Raw genomic sequence first — 16838 nt, forward strand, 5'->3', positions numbered from 1 at the left:
CATCAGTCTCATTCGTTGTTGGATCCAAAACTACACTCGACCTGATTTCCGTAAAACCAAGAGTTTGTAGGCAACCCAAGGACTAGGGTTCGGCCCCCGTATTTTAAAGCGTCCCATTCGAACAAAATTAATCATCATCTCGATTTCTTTACCCGACAATTCATTCATTATTCTCAGATAAAGACGAGCAGCTGTTGATACTCAATTTTATCCACATGATTCTCCATTTAGTCTTTGTGGGTTGGTATATTTATAATGTACTATATATTTATAGGATATTTTTCTGCATTATTACTCCATGTCTTGTCTAAAATATCAATTTACTATTTTATTACCACTTCATAAGCATTTTTCTTAAATTACTATTTAATAGTTTTTAGAGACATCATACACATTTTTATTAATTCTAGCAATTACAACTGGAAAAAAATTTACTTATTATTTTCTTAAAATTATTTCTGAGTGACCAGTTGGTCAAAATAGTTATTTATGTTACTATAATATTTTTTGCATATGTTATGAAATTTTTCTACAATTGTATTATATTTTATAATTTTTGTGCATTATTTGCAACAATAGCATATACTTTCACAATAATTATATTTATTATACTATTTAAGTTAAAACAACATTTTAATTTTTCTATAATCATAATTTACTATTTTAAAAGTCACTAATTTTATAAATGGCATATTTACGTATTTGTTAGCTATTTTATAATTTATTTTTCTTACTAATTCTATGTATTTTAAAAATCAACCCATATAAGCTGAAATATTCAAACCTAAAGAGGTCCAAAACCTCTATGCCCAACACTCTGAGCCCAATAACCATATCCGGTTGATGACCTTCTACCCGCCCCGTTTAATTCATTTAATTATCTGTTGATCTTAAATGATCAACGACTCTTAACACACCCCCTTTTTCCCTATACCCGCCTAACCCCAAACCTTAAACCGTTTCCCCCTCACCAGCCGCCCCTCAACGCTCCCAATCCTCTCCACTCTTTCCCCTTTTCTATGAAACCCTAGCCGATTCACCCTAAATCCTCTCCAAATCTGACCACACTATGGAATCTCCCTGTTATTTACTCACCTTATATGTGTTACTCTATTATTATTTACACAACCAAGGAACCACTTAGTACTTGCCTGATTTTGGAAAGTACTATCTCTCAGAATCCAGTCGATTAGCCTCGATCTTTGAAGATTCAGTCGATATTTCGTCTATATACACTCGAAACAAGGTTATACGGGTTCGATTCAGTGAGAACTTTGGCTGTTTTTGACCACCTGTCGAACTAGGGTTTGCCCGATTTTACCCTGTTCTGATTAGAAATAAGTTTGCATGTTGATTTTTTCCTTATTCTGTGTTTAATTGTTGTTTTTCCTTTCTTGATCTGGGTAAATCAAACACTATATAAATTCCACCCCAATTCCCCATAATGGGGACCAGAATTACTTTCTCTCACTCACACTTATTCTATTTTGTTCTGAAACTATTGTGTTCAATTAGTCATTGGCCAGATGAATGCCAAGGCCACTATGGTGCTGTTTAAGAACCTCCTCCACCACAAACACTGAGGAGTCCTTTTTGAGGCTCTTGTGAACTCTGAAGCATTGGGGATTTGGGGTTCTCTTTTAATCACTATTGTTTGAGCCATCAGTGAAACTCTACTTTTCTTCATTCTTTGCAAGTTTATCTTACAACTAGTTAGTGTTCTCAAGTCTTACAATTCAAATTACTTCCCTCATATATGATTATGCCTTTGTGAATTCTGTGTGCCACTATTATTTGAATAATCATAAAGAAAGCTTGACTTAGCTTCTCTACTCTTTGTAAATTTCTAGTATTGTACTATCGTGGTTCAAGTGATGCTCTATAGTTTGTTTGCTTACTAGTCTCAAATCTGCTTAAGTCAAAGATTCTAAAACAAGGCTCAACCCATGTAGTTTAGTCTCACCATGTGTAGTTAACTTGAATGAATTTTGATCATCTTAGAATTGGGTATTTGCCTGCTAGTTGATTTGTTGATCATTACTTCGTATGATTTCATGGTTATGCATTACTTTAGATTCCTTTAGTGAAACCTTCTAGGAGTGACTGATATCTTCTCAGAGTTAATTTTGTTCGCTTTTAGGGATATCATGCTAGGGTTTCCTGTCACGCCCCAAACCTGGGAAGGCGTGGCTGGCACCCGGTGCCGCACTGGCCCGAGCGAACTACTCTGCAACTCTTTTTGTTCTTTGTAACTATCATGGGCCAACATGAATACAACTCGTAATGTATAAATATAAGTGGCAACACTGTATCAATAAACTATCGTTCTTAAAACATTAATACATATGGGCCGTCAAGGCCTCTGACATACTGTACAAAATGAACCTCTGTCTACAAAGCCTCTAAGAATATTTGACACCAAATTGGATATGGTAACGACCTACCCATAAGTTTGTAGCCAACTTCTGACACGATGACTCATAGACTCGGCTGCACTCCGAATAAGATGGAGTCTTACCGATCCTTCGCTGAATACCAATCTCGTCTACTATGAGGGTTCGTCAAACTGATTATCTATACATGCAGGCATGGATGCAGCGTCCCTAATAAAAGGTCATCAGTACGAATAATGTACCGAGTATGTAATGCGGAACTGAAGTATAACAATATGTCAACATTAATTAAGGACATATAAGAATCAACTTGAATCTCTGAAGTGCCATCGTATATGCATACTTATCATACTTACATATATATAATGCTTAACTTGAGAGATTTTTTGAGGACTCTGGATGAATACCGAGAATTTCTTGATATAAAGCTGTTGGAAATGTACGTCAAGGTTGAAGACGTTCACAATAATGAGGTTGCGCAAATTAGGGATATCCCTCAATCATCGGGTGGTTATTTTGGAGCAGTTTTAGCCGAACAAATTTCGGGTGAAAAAGTGGGCCTGATCTAAACTTATCTCCATGGGCGAATGAGGAGCGAGGAAATAATTTCTCTTCTAGTTTACATAATCCACAAGTAGAGTGGTAAACTTCAATTTTCCTTTGTGTTACGATGTATATTTTTATATATTGAATTTGTATTAACACTCATATATTCCACAGGGGGTACCGACCATATATGAATTTTACAAGTTATGAACCAACGACCAGTTGGAATATGCGTAGTTTTGGTGTGTTGGATCATGGTGGTCCATCCGGGAGTCATTATCAACAGGATAATGTGCATCATGAGATATCAACACATTGTAATTTGTAAGTGAATATATACAATTATATGTATAGTTTGGAGCAATTTGAGTAACTCATTATTTTATTGGTTGAGCAGTGAAAACGAGCCACTTGATAGTCTTGTCCTTACTCAATTTCCCAAAGACGACATATTTAATCGGGATCTGGCAGATGCGTAGAGTGAGGAAGAGAATAGTGATTATGACAACAATGCCGATGAGTCTGGAGATGACACACCCTTCCCCGATGAGGGTGATGATGAGGAGAAAGAGAATATTGAACCTGATTTGATGAGGGAGCATGTTCCACCTCCCATTAGACCTAGAGTGTACGAGTCCCACATGTCGTTTTATTCTAGGGAGATTCCCTACCTTGATCATTTGCCAAGTATGCCGGATGTGAATGCCCTCACAAGGGATATTGACGAAATTCGGGCAGTAATATAGGATGAATCTAGAGCAACGGTGTTGTTAAAGGGCATGCTTTTTCTTGATAAAGCGCGCCTAAGCAGAGCAATGCGAATGTACAACGTAAAAGAGTGTCGTGAAATGATGGTAGTAGAGTCATCTCCGGATGTGTACAAGGTTATTTGCCGTAGATGGTTTACAGGTTGTATTGAATGCTGCGTGCGAGAAAGAAAAAAACAAATATGTAGGTTGTGGATAAATACATTGGCACCCACAATTGTGAAATGGATACATTCAGTGGGAATCACTTTAACTTGGATGTTGATTTGATTTCTCTTGTCTTGATTCCACACATTGAAGTGTCCATAAGGCACAAGGTCAAAGAGTGTATAACATCTGTCCATGGGGAATATGAGTGTACCATTATCAAAAGAAAAGTATTTCTCGGGCGCAAACATGCGCTTGAAATTGTTTAGGGTAACTGGGATAAGTCATTTTCATCTCTACCCAGGTACATGGCCACATTGCAATACTTTAACCCCAGGACTATTGTTGAATGGAAGCTTGATCGGAGTCCAGGAATACTATAACATATATTCAGATATGTGTTTTGGGGCATTTAAACTAGCAATTTATGATTTTGTGCATTGTCGGCCAGTAATATTCATAGATGGCACTCATGTCTATGGAAAGTATGATATTAAGTTGTTGATCGCTGTTGCAGTAGATGCTAGTGGAAGTATATTTCTCCTCGCTTTGCTATTGTGCCAATGAAAGCCAAGAGACGTGGACACTATTTTGAACCACTTGAAGGAGCATGTTGTCAGACAACGTTCAGGTATTTGTCTAATATCTGATTGGCATGGCATTATTTTAAGTTATGTACAGAATTTACCTGCATCGCAGGAACCGTATGCGTATCACCGTTTCTATGTGAGGCACCTAAAAGCCAATTTCCAGAAGGCACATCCCAATAAGGACTTGCATGATTTAATGTGGATGGCTGCAACAGATCACCAAGAGTGTGAATTCAGGAGGCGCATGGAATCGTTCAGGTAGGAAGACGAAGGAGCCTATCATTGGTTGATGCGACATGAGCTTGACAAGTGGGCATGCGGATGGTTGCAGACGATAGGTAATTCTGACTACAAATGTGGTAGAGTCTTTCAACGAGTTATTGAAGTCTGCACATGAATTGCCTGTCACTGCCATAGTGCAGATATCATTCAAGCAGATAGCGGAGAGGTTTGTTGAAAGGGCTAGAGGTGCATCATCATTGATGGAGATGGGCGTTAAATTTATGCCAATACCAATAAAAAGATTTGAGAAATACAGGAGGTGAGCACATTGACTTTCATATTTACAATATTGCAACGAGCAAAATATTTTTGAAGTTCGCACCGCTATGTATCAAAATCGAGGGAATAATACACACACTGCAAATGAAGCTACAAGGTTATGCTCTTGTGGAAAATGGTCCATCTACCACATGTCGTGCTCACATGCCATAAAGTACTTTCAACATACAGGTTTCGCGGCAACCAGCTTTGATAAGGAATATAATGTTGCTACATTCTTAAACACCTATAGTGGATAATTGCAGCCAGTAGGTGCTGAGCATTATTGATTGCCGGAACCATTTAAAATGGTGTGTAACAAGGAGTATTTGCGTTAGTGACAAAAGCAAAAAAACGCGTATATAGAACCAAATGAATGTTGGTGATACCGTTTATGCGCTTAAATGTGGCATATGCTCGCAAACTGGACACGACCATCGTAAATGTCTTTCAACTGATTTGGATAGCGATTGTAATTCAGCTCCCGATGGAAGTGTGTCCAATGTGCCCAATTATCAAGGATACACATAGTGTTTGTTTTTCTAGTAATTTATTGTAATAAGTGTATGTACATATTTATCTTGCAGAATGTATGAAATAAAATTATGTTTCCATTGGTGTTAAGTCTTATTGATGTTTAGCATTAATTCTTCAGTACAACAATTTAACATACACCCCAAGAAAAAAAAATAATTGCCATTCGCCATTATCGTCGTTGTCTGGCACTATTTCATTGTCACTGTCTTCAACTTCTTCATCAACATCATGTATATATTGATACATTTTCAATATTATAATTTTATATTTTATATGTTACTTTAATATGTTAGTTTTACTATTTTATATGTTTGTTTGTTACTCACCTATTTTCTTTACTATAATAAAATTAAATAATTAATTTTCATAACTATACAGGATTTAATTATTAAATAATTATATTTTGGTTTTGGACTCGATATTTGAGGCCCAATAGCACCAAGGTATCCTGAATTCTTGTGTTCATGATGAGAAATTTTTAGAATTTATCACTCAACAGGTCTATTATTGTATACGTTAGTTTATTATTGTATATATTAGTTTTATTATTTTATATGTTTATTTATTACTCACTTATTTTTTACTATAATAAAATTAAATAATTAATTTTCATAACTATATAGGATTTAATTATTAAATATTCATATAACAATACTTAGTTTGACAAATATTATTATTTTATCATGTTATTTTCTTACGTTTGTTGACTAGAATTGGGGAGAGTTTGTGTTTGAACTATCAACTTTTTTGACGTATTTTTGGGTATAAGAGATACTTAAATGATTAATTTCAATAACTACAAGGATATTATGCTAAATGGCACTACATTTTACTACGCTAAAAGAGCACTACATTACAAATACGGGCACTACATTAGGCCACAAGATACCACTACAGGGAACTAAAGTAATAATTTATTTATTTTACAAGTTTTTTAGCAAATAAATAATCTAAATCGGATAAAAATAAAAAATAAAGTTAATCACAAAACAATCACGAAAATACATATACCACAGTAAAAAGTAACTAACTAATATTTTTTTAACAACTAATAATAATTTTTCTATTTTACTAATTTTTTTAGAACACTAACACTATGGTCCGGATAAAAAATAACAAATTCGTTAAATTGTAAAACAATCACAAAATAACATATAGCACATTAAAAACAATTAATATGCATTTTTATACGAGTTTTAACAAAAACTAAGTCGGAATACCTCAATTTAAAGTTTTTGGAAAGTTGAAAATTTGGTGATTTGAGCCGAAATGAGCAACCCATTCCGAGATAACACCTTAGCTAGGACGTGGGACCAAAATCTATAGTGGGCTGCACTCGAGCTACCTAGGTTAACAATTGGGGGGGGGGGGATGACCGCTGGCTTTGTTTTTTAATGGGAGGGGGGGGGATCGTTTTCTGTTCTGTAGGGAAAGGGAAAGGAACGACTTTATATAAGTATAGCGCCCTTTATAAGACACTATACTATAGCGTCTTAATAAAGAGCCCTATACTATAGCGTCTTAATAAAGAGCGCTATACTTTCCCGTTCAAATAAAGCGCCTTTTAAAAGGGCGCTATACTTAACTGGGCAAACACCCGTTAGGGTACAACGCCCTTTAAAAGGGCATTATATATAAAATAGTCACTAAGTTTTTTTTCCAAACATTTTAATTCTTTGAGTTCAAAAGAATCACATTTTGGTTCCGGACTCGAGTTACGTCCGGATGTAAACAAATTAATCCGGATAATATTATTGTTAGGAAAAAAGAAAACACTTACGAATACTTTATTATTGGGAGTAATAATAAAACCTATGCACCAAATCATATATCACGACATAAGTAAATTTTTGTCTAGCTTTTGTAAGACTGTAATTTCCAGATTGCCCCCATCTCAAAACACCCCCTTTTCCATTTCTTTCGTGCACACCCAAAGTTCTCTACTAAGCCTCAGCTCTCAAGCAAGGAACCCAAAGAAACCCCATATCCTCACTTTTCTCTCTTTTCCTCTGTAGCCATGTCTGAGGTACTTACTTTCATAATTGGCACTTCAATTTATCGTTTCTCCATATGTTTGATTCAAATCTTATCACTTTGTACCGGCAATCTGCTAATTGTTCTAAGGAGATTGGATTTTTTTTTAGTTGGTCTATACAATAAATTTACACCGTTTTTTTGTTTTTTTTTGTTTTTGCTTTTTCTTGTTTTCTGTTAGGTGGTTTTAAGGATTGTTTTCTTTTGAGGGTTGATTTAATTGTGGAAAATTCTACTTTTTCATCTTATAAAACTCTGTTTTTTTTCCTTTTGATTTTCTGTGTTTTTGTTTTTTGGTTAACAGTAACGCTAATACATAATATGTTCCCTGTCTTCAGGCAGATAAAGTTGTACCTGCTGCAGCAAAAGAAGGTATGCCTTTTCACTGTTCTCCTTCTTCCCTGTTATATTCTAGTATTATATGTGCATCTATGTTATAATTAGTGGCATTTATAAATATGGTGCATAGGCTTACTATAGAGTCGTAGCCTATGAGTGATTATCGGGTTTAAAACATCATATTTCCAGTTTTTTCCCAATCTAGCCATGATATGTTGGATGAAATATATGATGGTGTTTGGGGCAAGAGAGGTCTAATGGGATGTAGACTGGGATTTAAAGTAGGATGATGATAATGTCATCAGTAAGCTTAGGGGACCTATATTCAATCAGTGGCGTACACAGGATTTATCACAAGTGGTGTCAAATTTGAAAGAAATAGACAAATAGCTCAAGTGAACTTCACTTTAACTTTTATCACTTCAACTAACATATAGGGCCTTGTCCCATTGGTTTAGTTTAATTTTATTCTTGAAGAGGCCAAGGGTTCAATTCCGCTCGACCTATATTATTTTAACAAAAGAGAGAGGCTCAAAAATTTGCAAAAGAAAATGTTAAAGAAGAGGTTCTAACCAGAGAACCAGAAGGTTTTCTTGGTCAAGTAGTGTCATTTTATTTCATCGATGCAAGTTTTGCATAGTATTAATTATACATATTTAGTAAAACTTTTCGACGAAGGTGACACCTTAGTCCTGTGTGCATCCACCCCGGCGGATGTGGCCTAGTGTTCAATGAAGCGAAAAGAGAACTACGGAGTCACAAGTTCAAATTCCAGCAGAGTCAAATAATACTAGTTGATTTTTTTCCATCAACCTAAGCGTTAGTAGAGTTACTCGCTACCTTTGCTAGTGGGAGGTAACAAGTACTCGAAGGAATAGTCGAGATGCGTGCAAGTTGAACCAGAGGCAAAATTTAAAGAAGTAAATATACAAAAAGTCAAGGGGAGTCTATATATATATATATATATATATATATATATATATATTCTGACTTGGCCGCTGAATACGATACAACAACAACAACCTAGTTAAACCCACAAGTGGAGTCTGGGGAGGGTAGTATATACGTAGAGAAGTTGTTTCCGATAGACCCTCGGCTCAAGAAGACGGAAAAGATGAGGAGAGACAATATATCAGTACCATCAACAGAACCATAGAAATAATAACAACATCATAAGAACTAGAAAATAGATGAAATGCAATAACAATGACTAGTAAATCAGGCCCGGTGCTATGAAAAACGGAAGGATGGTGTGAACACAACATTAACCACTAGCTGTCTAGGACCAACCTTATCAAACTAGCCTCACCCCGGTACAAAGTAGAAAAATGCTCGACTACCTTCTAACCTACAACCCTAATGCTCGACCTCCACACCTTCTTATCAAGGGCCATATCCTTGGAAATATGCCGCCACGCCATGTCCTACCTGATCACCTCTCCTCAATACTTCTTAGGTCGCCCTCTACCTCTTCTCATACTCGCCAAAGCCAACCACTCACACCTCCTCACCGGAGGATCAAGACTTCTCTTCCGCACATGTCCGAACCATCTGAGCCTCGCTTCCCGCATATTGTCATCCATAGGAGCTATGCCCACCTTCTCCCGAATATCTTTATTCCTAATCTTATCTATCCTAGTGTGCCCGCACATCCACCTCAACATCCTCATTTCTGCTACTTTCATCTTCTAGATATGAGAGTTCTTAACCAGCCAACACTCTGCCCCATACAACATGGCCGGTCTAACCACCACTTTATAAAATTTACCTTTGAGCTAAGTTGCTCGGACTCGGGTGCGGGTATCCGATACGGGGACAGATCTAGGTATCAGATTCGGCAAAATCTAAATTTTAAGATTCAAGGGTGCGAATCCGGATATAGATACGGGTGCAGGGATTAGGCTAATAAAAAAATAGAGCTATAAAAATATTGTAAATTTTGAGAGATATTTTGTGAAAAACTTATATGAATATTGTAGAATTCAATCTTTCATTCTCCACGATGGACATTATTCTTTCATTCCCCTAAATCTATTTTATTTTTGATTTTGAGAAATCAAAATCTCAATTTTTCTCCCAAATTTGTCGATGGACTCCGATCAAAGTGTTCGAAGTCAGTTGACCGTATCCGGGACATATCCTGCTCCCGTCCCCGTCTCGTATCGGGACGGGGACAGCACCAAAATCGAAGAGTCCACGCAACTTAGCCTTTGAGTAATGGTGACACTTTCTTGTCACACAGGACTCCAGATGCTAGCCTTCATTTCATCCACGCCACCCCTATACGGTGTGTGACGCCCTCGTCGATCTCTCCGTCCTTCTGGATAACCGACTCAAGGTACTTGAAACTACTTGGGGATGACCTATGATCCAAACCTCACGCTTATGCCCACTTCCCTCGATTCGGCGTTGAACTTACACTCCAGGTATTCTATCTTAGTCCTGCTCAACTTGAAACCGTTAGACTCAAGGGCTTGTCTCCAAACCTCTAACCTCTCGTTAACACCGCCTCGTGTCTCATCAAACAGAACTATCATCAGCGAATAACATATACCATGGCACCTCTGCTTGAATATGGTGTGTCAGTGCATCCATCACTAGGGCAAAAAAAAACGGGTTGAGCGCAAATCCTTTGGTGTAACCCCATAACTACCGAAAAATGCTCCGAGTCGCCTCCCACTGTCTTAACCTAAGTCTTAGCTCCATCATACATGTCCTTGATCGCTCTAATGTAAGCTACCAACACACCTTTTGCCTCTAGGCATCTCCAGAGAACCTCCCTAGGTACCTTGTCATACACTTTCTCCAGGTCAATAAAGCTCAAGAGTTGGAGGAGTAGTGGGGACGCGAGCTCTATGTGGACGACGACGGGAAACCGCGTAAGAGAGGCGGTGAGAAAGGTGTTAGGGGTCTGTATGAGGAATTGAGGGGAAAAGGCCGGGATAAGAAGTTATTTCGGCTGGCTAAGGCGAGAGAGAGGAAGGCTCGAGACCTGGACCAAGTGAGGTGCATCAAAGACGAGCATGGTAGAGTATTGATGGGGGAGTCTCAGATTAAGCAGAGATGACAAACTTACTTTTATGGACTTCTAAATGAAGAGAGGGACCAAGATATTGTGCTAGGTGATCCGGGGGCATTCGGAGAGTCTCTGAGACTTTAGGTATTGTAAGCGCATTAAGGTTGAAGAGGTCGTGGGAGCTATGCGTAAGATGAGTAGGGGCAGAACGACCAGGCTAGGTGAAATTCCGGTCGAATTTTGGAGGTATGTGGGTAGAGCAGGCTTGGAGTGGCTGACTGGGTTGTTTAATGTTATTTTCCGGACGGAGAGGATGCTAGATGAGTGAGGTGGAGTACGGTGGTACTGTTTATACAAGAACAAATGTGATATCCAGTGTTGTAACTATAGGAGTATCAAGTTATTAAGTCATACCATGAAAGTTTGGGAGAGGATGGTGGAAGTGAGGGTGAGGAGGACTGTGTCTATATCCGATAACCAATTCGGGTTTATGCCGGATCGTTCAACTACGGAAGCTATCCACTTTATTAAAAGGTTGATGGAACAGTACAGAGATAGGAAGAAAGATCTGCACATGGTGTTCTTAGTTAAGGCTCCCACCTGATCTTCGGTCGACCTCAAGCAGACCTCTTCTTTCTCCTTATCATGATACCGACGTCCATTACCTAGAGCCTATGCTTCGTCGCGAGGATCTCACCCAGGATAACCTTGCAATCCTTGCACAACCCTCTATCACACCTCCTGAGGAGGAGATAATCAATGCGAGTCTTAGCCACCGTACTTTGGAAAGTTACCTAATGCTCCTCCCTCTTCGGAAAACTAGAGTTCGCAATCACCAGCTCAAAAGCCTTAGTGAAATCCATCAGCGAAGTACCTCCTCCGTTACTATCCCCAAAGTCAAAACCGCCATGCCATGTACCTCGCCATAGCCACCAGCAGTCGACCCAATATGGCTATTGAAATTCCCTTCTATAAATAACCTCTCAACATGAGGAATACTGCACACAATCTCATCCAACCCCTCCCAGAAGCTCCTTTTAACCTCCTCATCCAACTAACGACTTTAAGGGTGTACTCTCCAACCACTAACTTAATAGACATTAATCTATCATTCACCCGCCTAACTTCTACCACAGACTCTCTAAGATCCCTATCCACCAAAATACAAAGACCAACATTAGTGGAGAGCACGTCTCAACGCGAAGATATATAATTCTAGATCATGCTCCTATGGTCGAACTTGATTTTTTTAACTGAATTCCAGATTGACTTGTAAAGAAATCTGATTGAGTGAAGGTTAGGTTCTTCAGAATAGATACTTGAGTCCAGGAGTGAATTTAAGCATACATAAACTTATTTAGATAAAAAAAGATAATAATAAAAGGCCAGTAAAGATACAGCAAGGCTTTTATTATTTGGTTTTTTAATAAGGAGCTTTTATTATTTGTTCCTTTAGCTTGATTGCTAAAATATCATCATTATTCTTCGGGATCCTATCATTGTTTTCTCAGTTGTTATCTGGATATATGTGTTATTCTCTCACCGCCTAGAATTATCATTTTGCTGTTTTTAAGCCTCACAGTTTGTTTTACCTCCGACAAGTACAAAATGGTATACCTTGTTGAATCTAAAAAGTTGTCTTTGTGTCATGGTGAATAGTCGAGCATAAAGCTGTAATTTTATTTTTTGATTTGTATCTTTCTCTTTTCCAGATGAGAAGCCTGGATCTTCTGAGAGTAAAAGGTCTTCTGAGTCTGCCTCCACGGAAGCGCAAACAGGAGAGACGAGACCAACCTCTGCAGCTGCAGCTGGGCTTCAAAATCCCTTTGATTTCTCAGCCATGACTGGACTGCTTAATGTACATATCTGTCACTACTCAAATAAGAGTTCGCTAGTCGGGTTTGATAAATTTCTATGAATTCTATATTACTGACCGTTGTGAGGAAAAAACATCCATGGTATTTTTTCAGTTGCTTTCTTTTTGAGTAATAGGATATTCTATTAAGAGAGATGCTGTTGGGAAAGTAAAAGTGCAAAATGTAACCAATTGTCATTTTGGTTGAATTTATTAGACGTGAAATTGTGAACAATTTGTGTACCACTAGTGTTGCTTAAAATAACATAAGAAGCCCGTGACACCAATATTTGGCAATATAAACTGTTGACACACACTCTCTCTCTCTCTCTCTCTCTCTCTCTCTCTTCGATATGATATAATAGAACCTAAAATGTAATATCAGAATTCAATTAATAAATGTTTTGGTGCTTGGTTGCTTGACATGTTCATTTTATTTTCAAATAACATGGCTAATGTAGGATCCAAGTATTAAAGAACTAGCTGAGCAGATTGCAAAAGATCCTTCATTTAATCAGATGGCTGAGCAGCTTCAGAAGACCTTTCAGGGTGCTGCGGTGGAAGAAGGTATCCCCAACTTTGATAGCCAACAATATTACTCTACAATGCAACAGGTTATGCAAAATCCTCAATTTATGACGATGGCTGAGCGACTTGGTAGTGCATTGATGCAGGTATCATTTCTTTCATGTTGTACAGAAAGCCACTGGATTTCTTAGTACATAACGATTCAGCTGAGTGTCATTTTTTTATTTATCAGGATCCATCTATGTCCGGCATGCTTGAGAATTTGACAAACCCATCACAGAAAAACCAAATTGAAGAACGAATGGCACGCATCAAAGAAGATCCATCACTGAAACCAATTTTGGAAGAGATTGAAAGTGGAGGTCCAGCTGCAATGATGAGGTCATATGTGCTCCTATTTGATATTATTAGTGGCATTCACTTTTGGTTAACCTAATTTCTAGCTCAGAACGTACATGTGTTAAGTATAAGATCTCTCTGGCGGCTAAGTATTTCAGATTGAGATCCACATTTTTTCCTTGTTGAGGGTATCTTTTGGAATGAACACGCACCATGATAAAATGATATTTTCAGGATAAGCTTTTCTTGTAGAAGTTTTAGTTGATTAAATTAAGGCAACAATGTCATAGAAAGGGTGGTGGGTCTTATATTAAGCATAAACCATTATTCGAAATTAAATTTTGCAGCTTTACTGGAACTCACTATCTGTTATGAATGTTTGGTGACTGGAATCAACTAGACAATGCCAGTCCCAGTTAAAGAATCTCATCTTAAGTTCTCCAGAGCAGGGAAAAAGGAAACATTTTGGTGGCTACTTTTGATATACATGTGGCGGAAAATTGAAGTGAGAGAGCTTTAGAAGAAATGGATGTGAGCCTGCAACTTTTTCTTTGTGCTTCCCAGTTTATTTCGTTCTGAGATTGTTCATTTACTGCTCTTCTGAGCTATATAACATGTTGGACTTACGTGTCCAGAAATCATATTATGTGCACTCCTGCAGCTCCATGTGCTTGCTAATTATTTACTTCAGTTCTCTTCCTTAGATACAAGATGTTATGTACTCTGCACTTTTGATCCTTGATCTTAACTATGTTATATTTTATCTTTTTGCTGTATTATAAACGTCTTCTGTTTTGTACGTTATGATGTAAAAAAAATTTGTTTTGCTTTTTATTTTGTTATTTGACTGTAAGGTATGATATTTTTCCCCTCAGGTATTGGAATGATCAAGACGTTCTAAAGAAGCTAGGTGAAGCAATGGGTTTTGCTGTTGTAGGGGAGGGTGCCACCTCGGCTGGAGTTTCTGGGACAGATGAAACAGAAGACGCAAATGAAGATGAATCCGTCGTTCACCAGTGTGCCAGTGTGGGTGATGCAGAGGTGCTTATTAAGTGTACTATTTTGGGGTCATAAACGTGAAATATGTGGAAGTTCATTTTGTTATCTTGAGTTCAGAAGCCATTTACTTGTTGGAGAAAAATCCCCTCCCCCTTCTCTTCATCGAAAGCCATCCTGCTGGCCGAATTTGTGGATGAATTGAATATATATTGAGCTTTGATGTGAACATATTAACTAAATATTCCTGAATAGAAGAGACCTCATTTAAACTTATATGGCTTTTCCTTAACTTTTAGGGCTTGAAGAGTGCGATAGCTACTGGTGCTGATAAAGATGAAGAAGATTCAGAAGGAAGGACAGCATTGCATTTTGCATGTGGATATGGGGAGGTAAGAAGATAGTTAAAATGTTCCTTTATTTAGGACCATTGTCATACTCCATATACTTACAGCTGTATCCAGGGATTTGTGTATTTTAGCATAATAGAGTATCCTATTTGGCTTCCTAATGGGCTTAGCTAAGCTCCAAAACTTGGCCCCAGTGGGAACAATTCTTCCTTAAAGCAAAAATTGGTTTTCCCTGGAAATTTGCATTCATTTTAAAGCTTTTATCTTCACTAGTAGTCGTAGCTGATTTACAGCATCCACTAGTCCCCTACTGACTCCCTCTCTTTAATGTTTTATTTTCCTTGGAGCTTACTAATATGCTAAGAATCTTATGAAATAAAATAAAAGAAAAAAATTACTACTATGCTGATAATTAGCAATTTATTAGGAGTCATCCGTAGATCAGGTATCCTGTTAATTTAATTAGGGGTCAGTTCTTGTAGTCAAGTTTATGTCATGATCTGGTTGTTATTGATTTATTGATTTCTTTCCTCAGAAATCAGTTCTTATAAGCGCTCCTTCTATTGTACAATCCACCAGGGTGGACGTGGCGTTGTAAATTTCTTTTTCCTTTATTGGGTGTAACCATACCTTTCCACCTTCACTCAAGAGTATATGGAAACATCAACACCAAATGTGAGGTCTCCCACATTGTTAATGTGGGGGGTGTCAAGATGGATTACGTGTCATTTAAGAATGTAGTAGAATTGAATTTAGCAAAGGTTTAGCCTATTTTTCAGGTATTAAGCTGTTTCGCTGTATTGCTATACAGGTGAAATGTGCTCAGGTTCTTCTTGAGGCTGGGGCAAAGGTCGATGCTTTGGACAAGAATAAGAATACTGCCCTGCACTATGCTGCTGGATACGGAAGAAAGGAGTGTGTAGCACTGCTTTTAGAGAATGGAGCTGCTGTGTAAGTCTAATTCTTTGTGCATCGCGATATTTATGTTCCTGGATGCCCCTTGTTTCTTGCTATTTATTTTATCTTTCTTATCCCATTTATTAGATTCTATTTTCTTTGTGCAGTACTCTTCAAAACTTGGATGGGAAGACACCAATAGATGTTGCCAAACTCAATAACCAGAACGAGGTCCTAAAGCTGCTCGAGAAGGATGCATTCTTGTAAATCGAACTATCCCAATTTCCTGGATGTATTTTGAGAACTCAAGTGATTGCATCATCGATAATTGATGCATTTCCCATGTTATCTTTGCCATTGTATTATTTATATATTTTTTCTGGAATGTTTTGTTTTTGTAAGTTTACACTGTTGCAATGAAAGTTGCTTAATTTGCATCCTGGCGAATCTAGTTTGATTAGTAGAACTCAAGCAGTATTCCGGACCATTGTCATAAAATCCTCAATATCAGCTTACAACTGATAGAGAAATAAATACTTGTATAAGGGGTAACAACCATCGTCCACTGGCAGAGAAATAGTAAACTCATGACCTTGAATAAGGGATATCTACCATTATCACCTATAGAAAATTGTCAAAGCCCAAAGGCGACCAACCCTTGGGTTGCAGACGAAGATACAAGGAAATAGAGTTTTTGCTCATGACAATGCAATGTAACTTATGAAAGAATTTACTACTTTTTACTCCCTCTGTTCCAATTTATGTGAACCTGTTTGACTGGGTACGGAGTTTAAAAAAAATGAAGACTTTTAGAATTTGTGGCTCTAAACAAGGCAAAAAGGGGTCCGAGTATTTGTGTGGTTATAAAAGCTTCTCATTAAGGCTTGAGAGGAGTCAATATAACTGGTCGATCTAACTTCTCCAATCTTCCAAGACCTTGGACATACTTGCAAGCCATGTTAAG

At 37.7% G+C, this 16838-nt stretch overlaps 1 protein-coding gene across 1 annotated transcript; it reads left to right on the plus strand.

Moving 5' to 3' along the window:
- The first annotated feature begins 7376 nt into the window (after positions 1–7376).
- Positions 7377–16311, plus strand: LOC104242369 (ankyrin repeat domain-containing protein 2A-like). The gene is made up of 9 exons (XM_070152708.1): positions 7377–7546; positions 7893–7926; positions 12622–12767; positions 13226–13438; positions 13525–13673; positions 14507–14672; positions 14927–15019; positions 15789–15928; positions 16042–16311. Exons 1-9 carry the CDS (start codon positions 7538–7540, stop codon positions 16139–16141), a joined length of 1050 nt encoding a protein of 349 aa, XP_070008809.1. The 5' UTR covers positions 7377–7537; the 3' UTR covers positions 16142–16311.
- The last annotated feature ends 527 nt before the right edge of the window (positions 16312–16838 follow it).

The sequence above is a fragment of the Nicotiana sylvestris genome, chromosome 7 (assembly GCF_000393655.2).
Source record: "Nicotiana sylvestris chromosome 7, ASM39365v2, whole genome shotgun sequence".
NCBI classification, from domain to species: domain Eukaryota; kingdom Viridiplantae; phylum Streptophyta; class Magnoliopsida; order Solanales; family Solanaceae; genus Nicotiana; species Nicotiana sylvestris.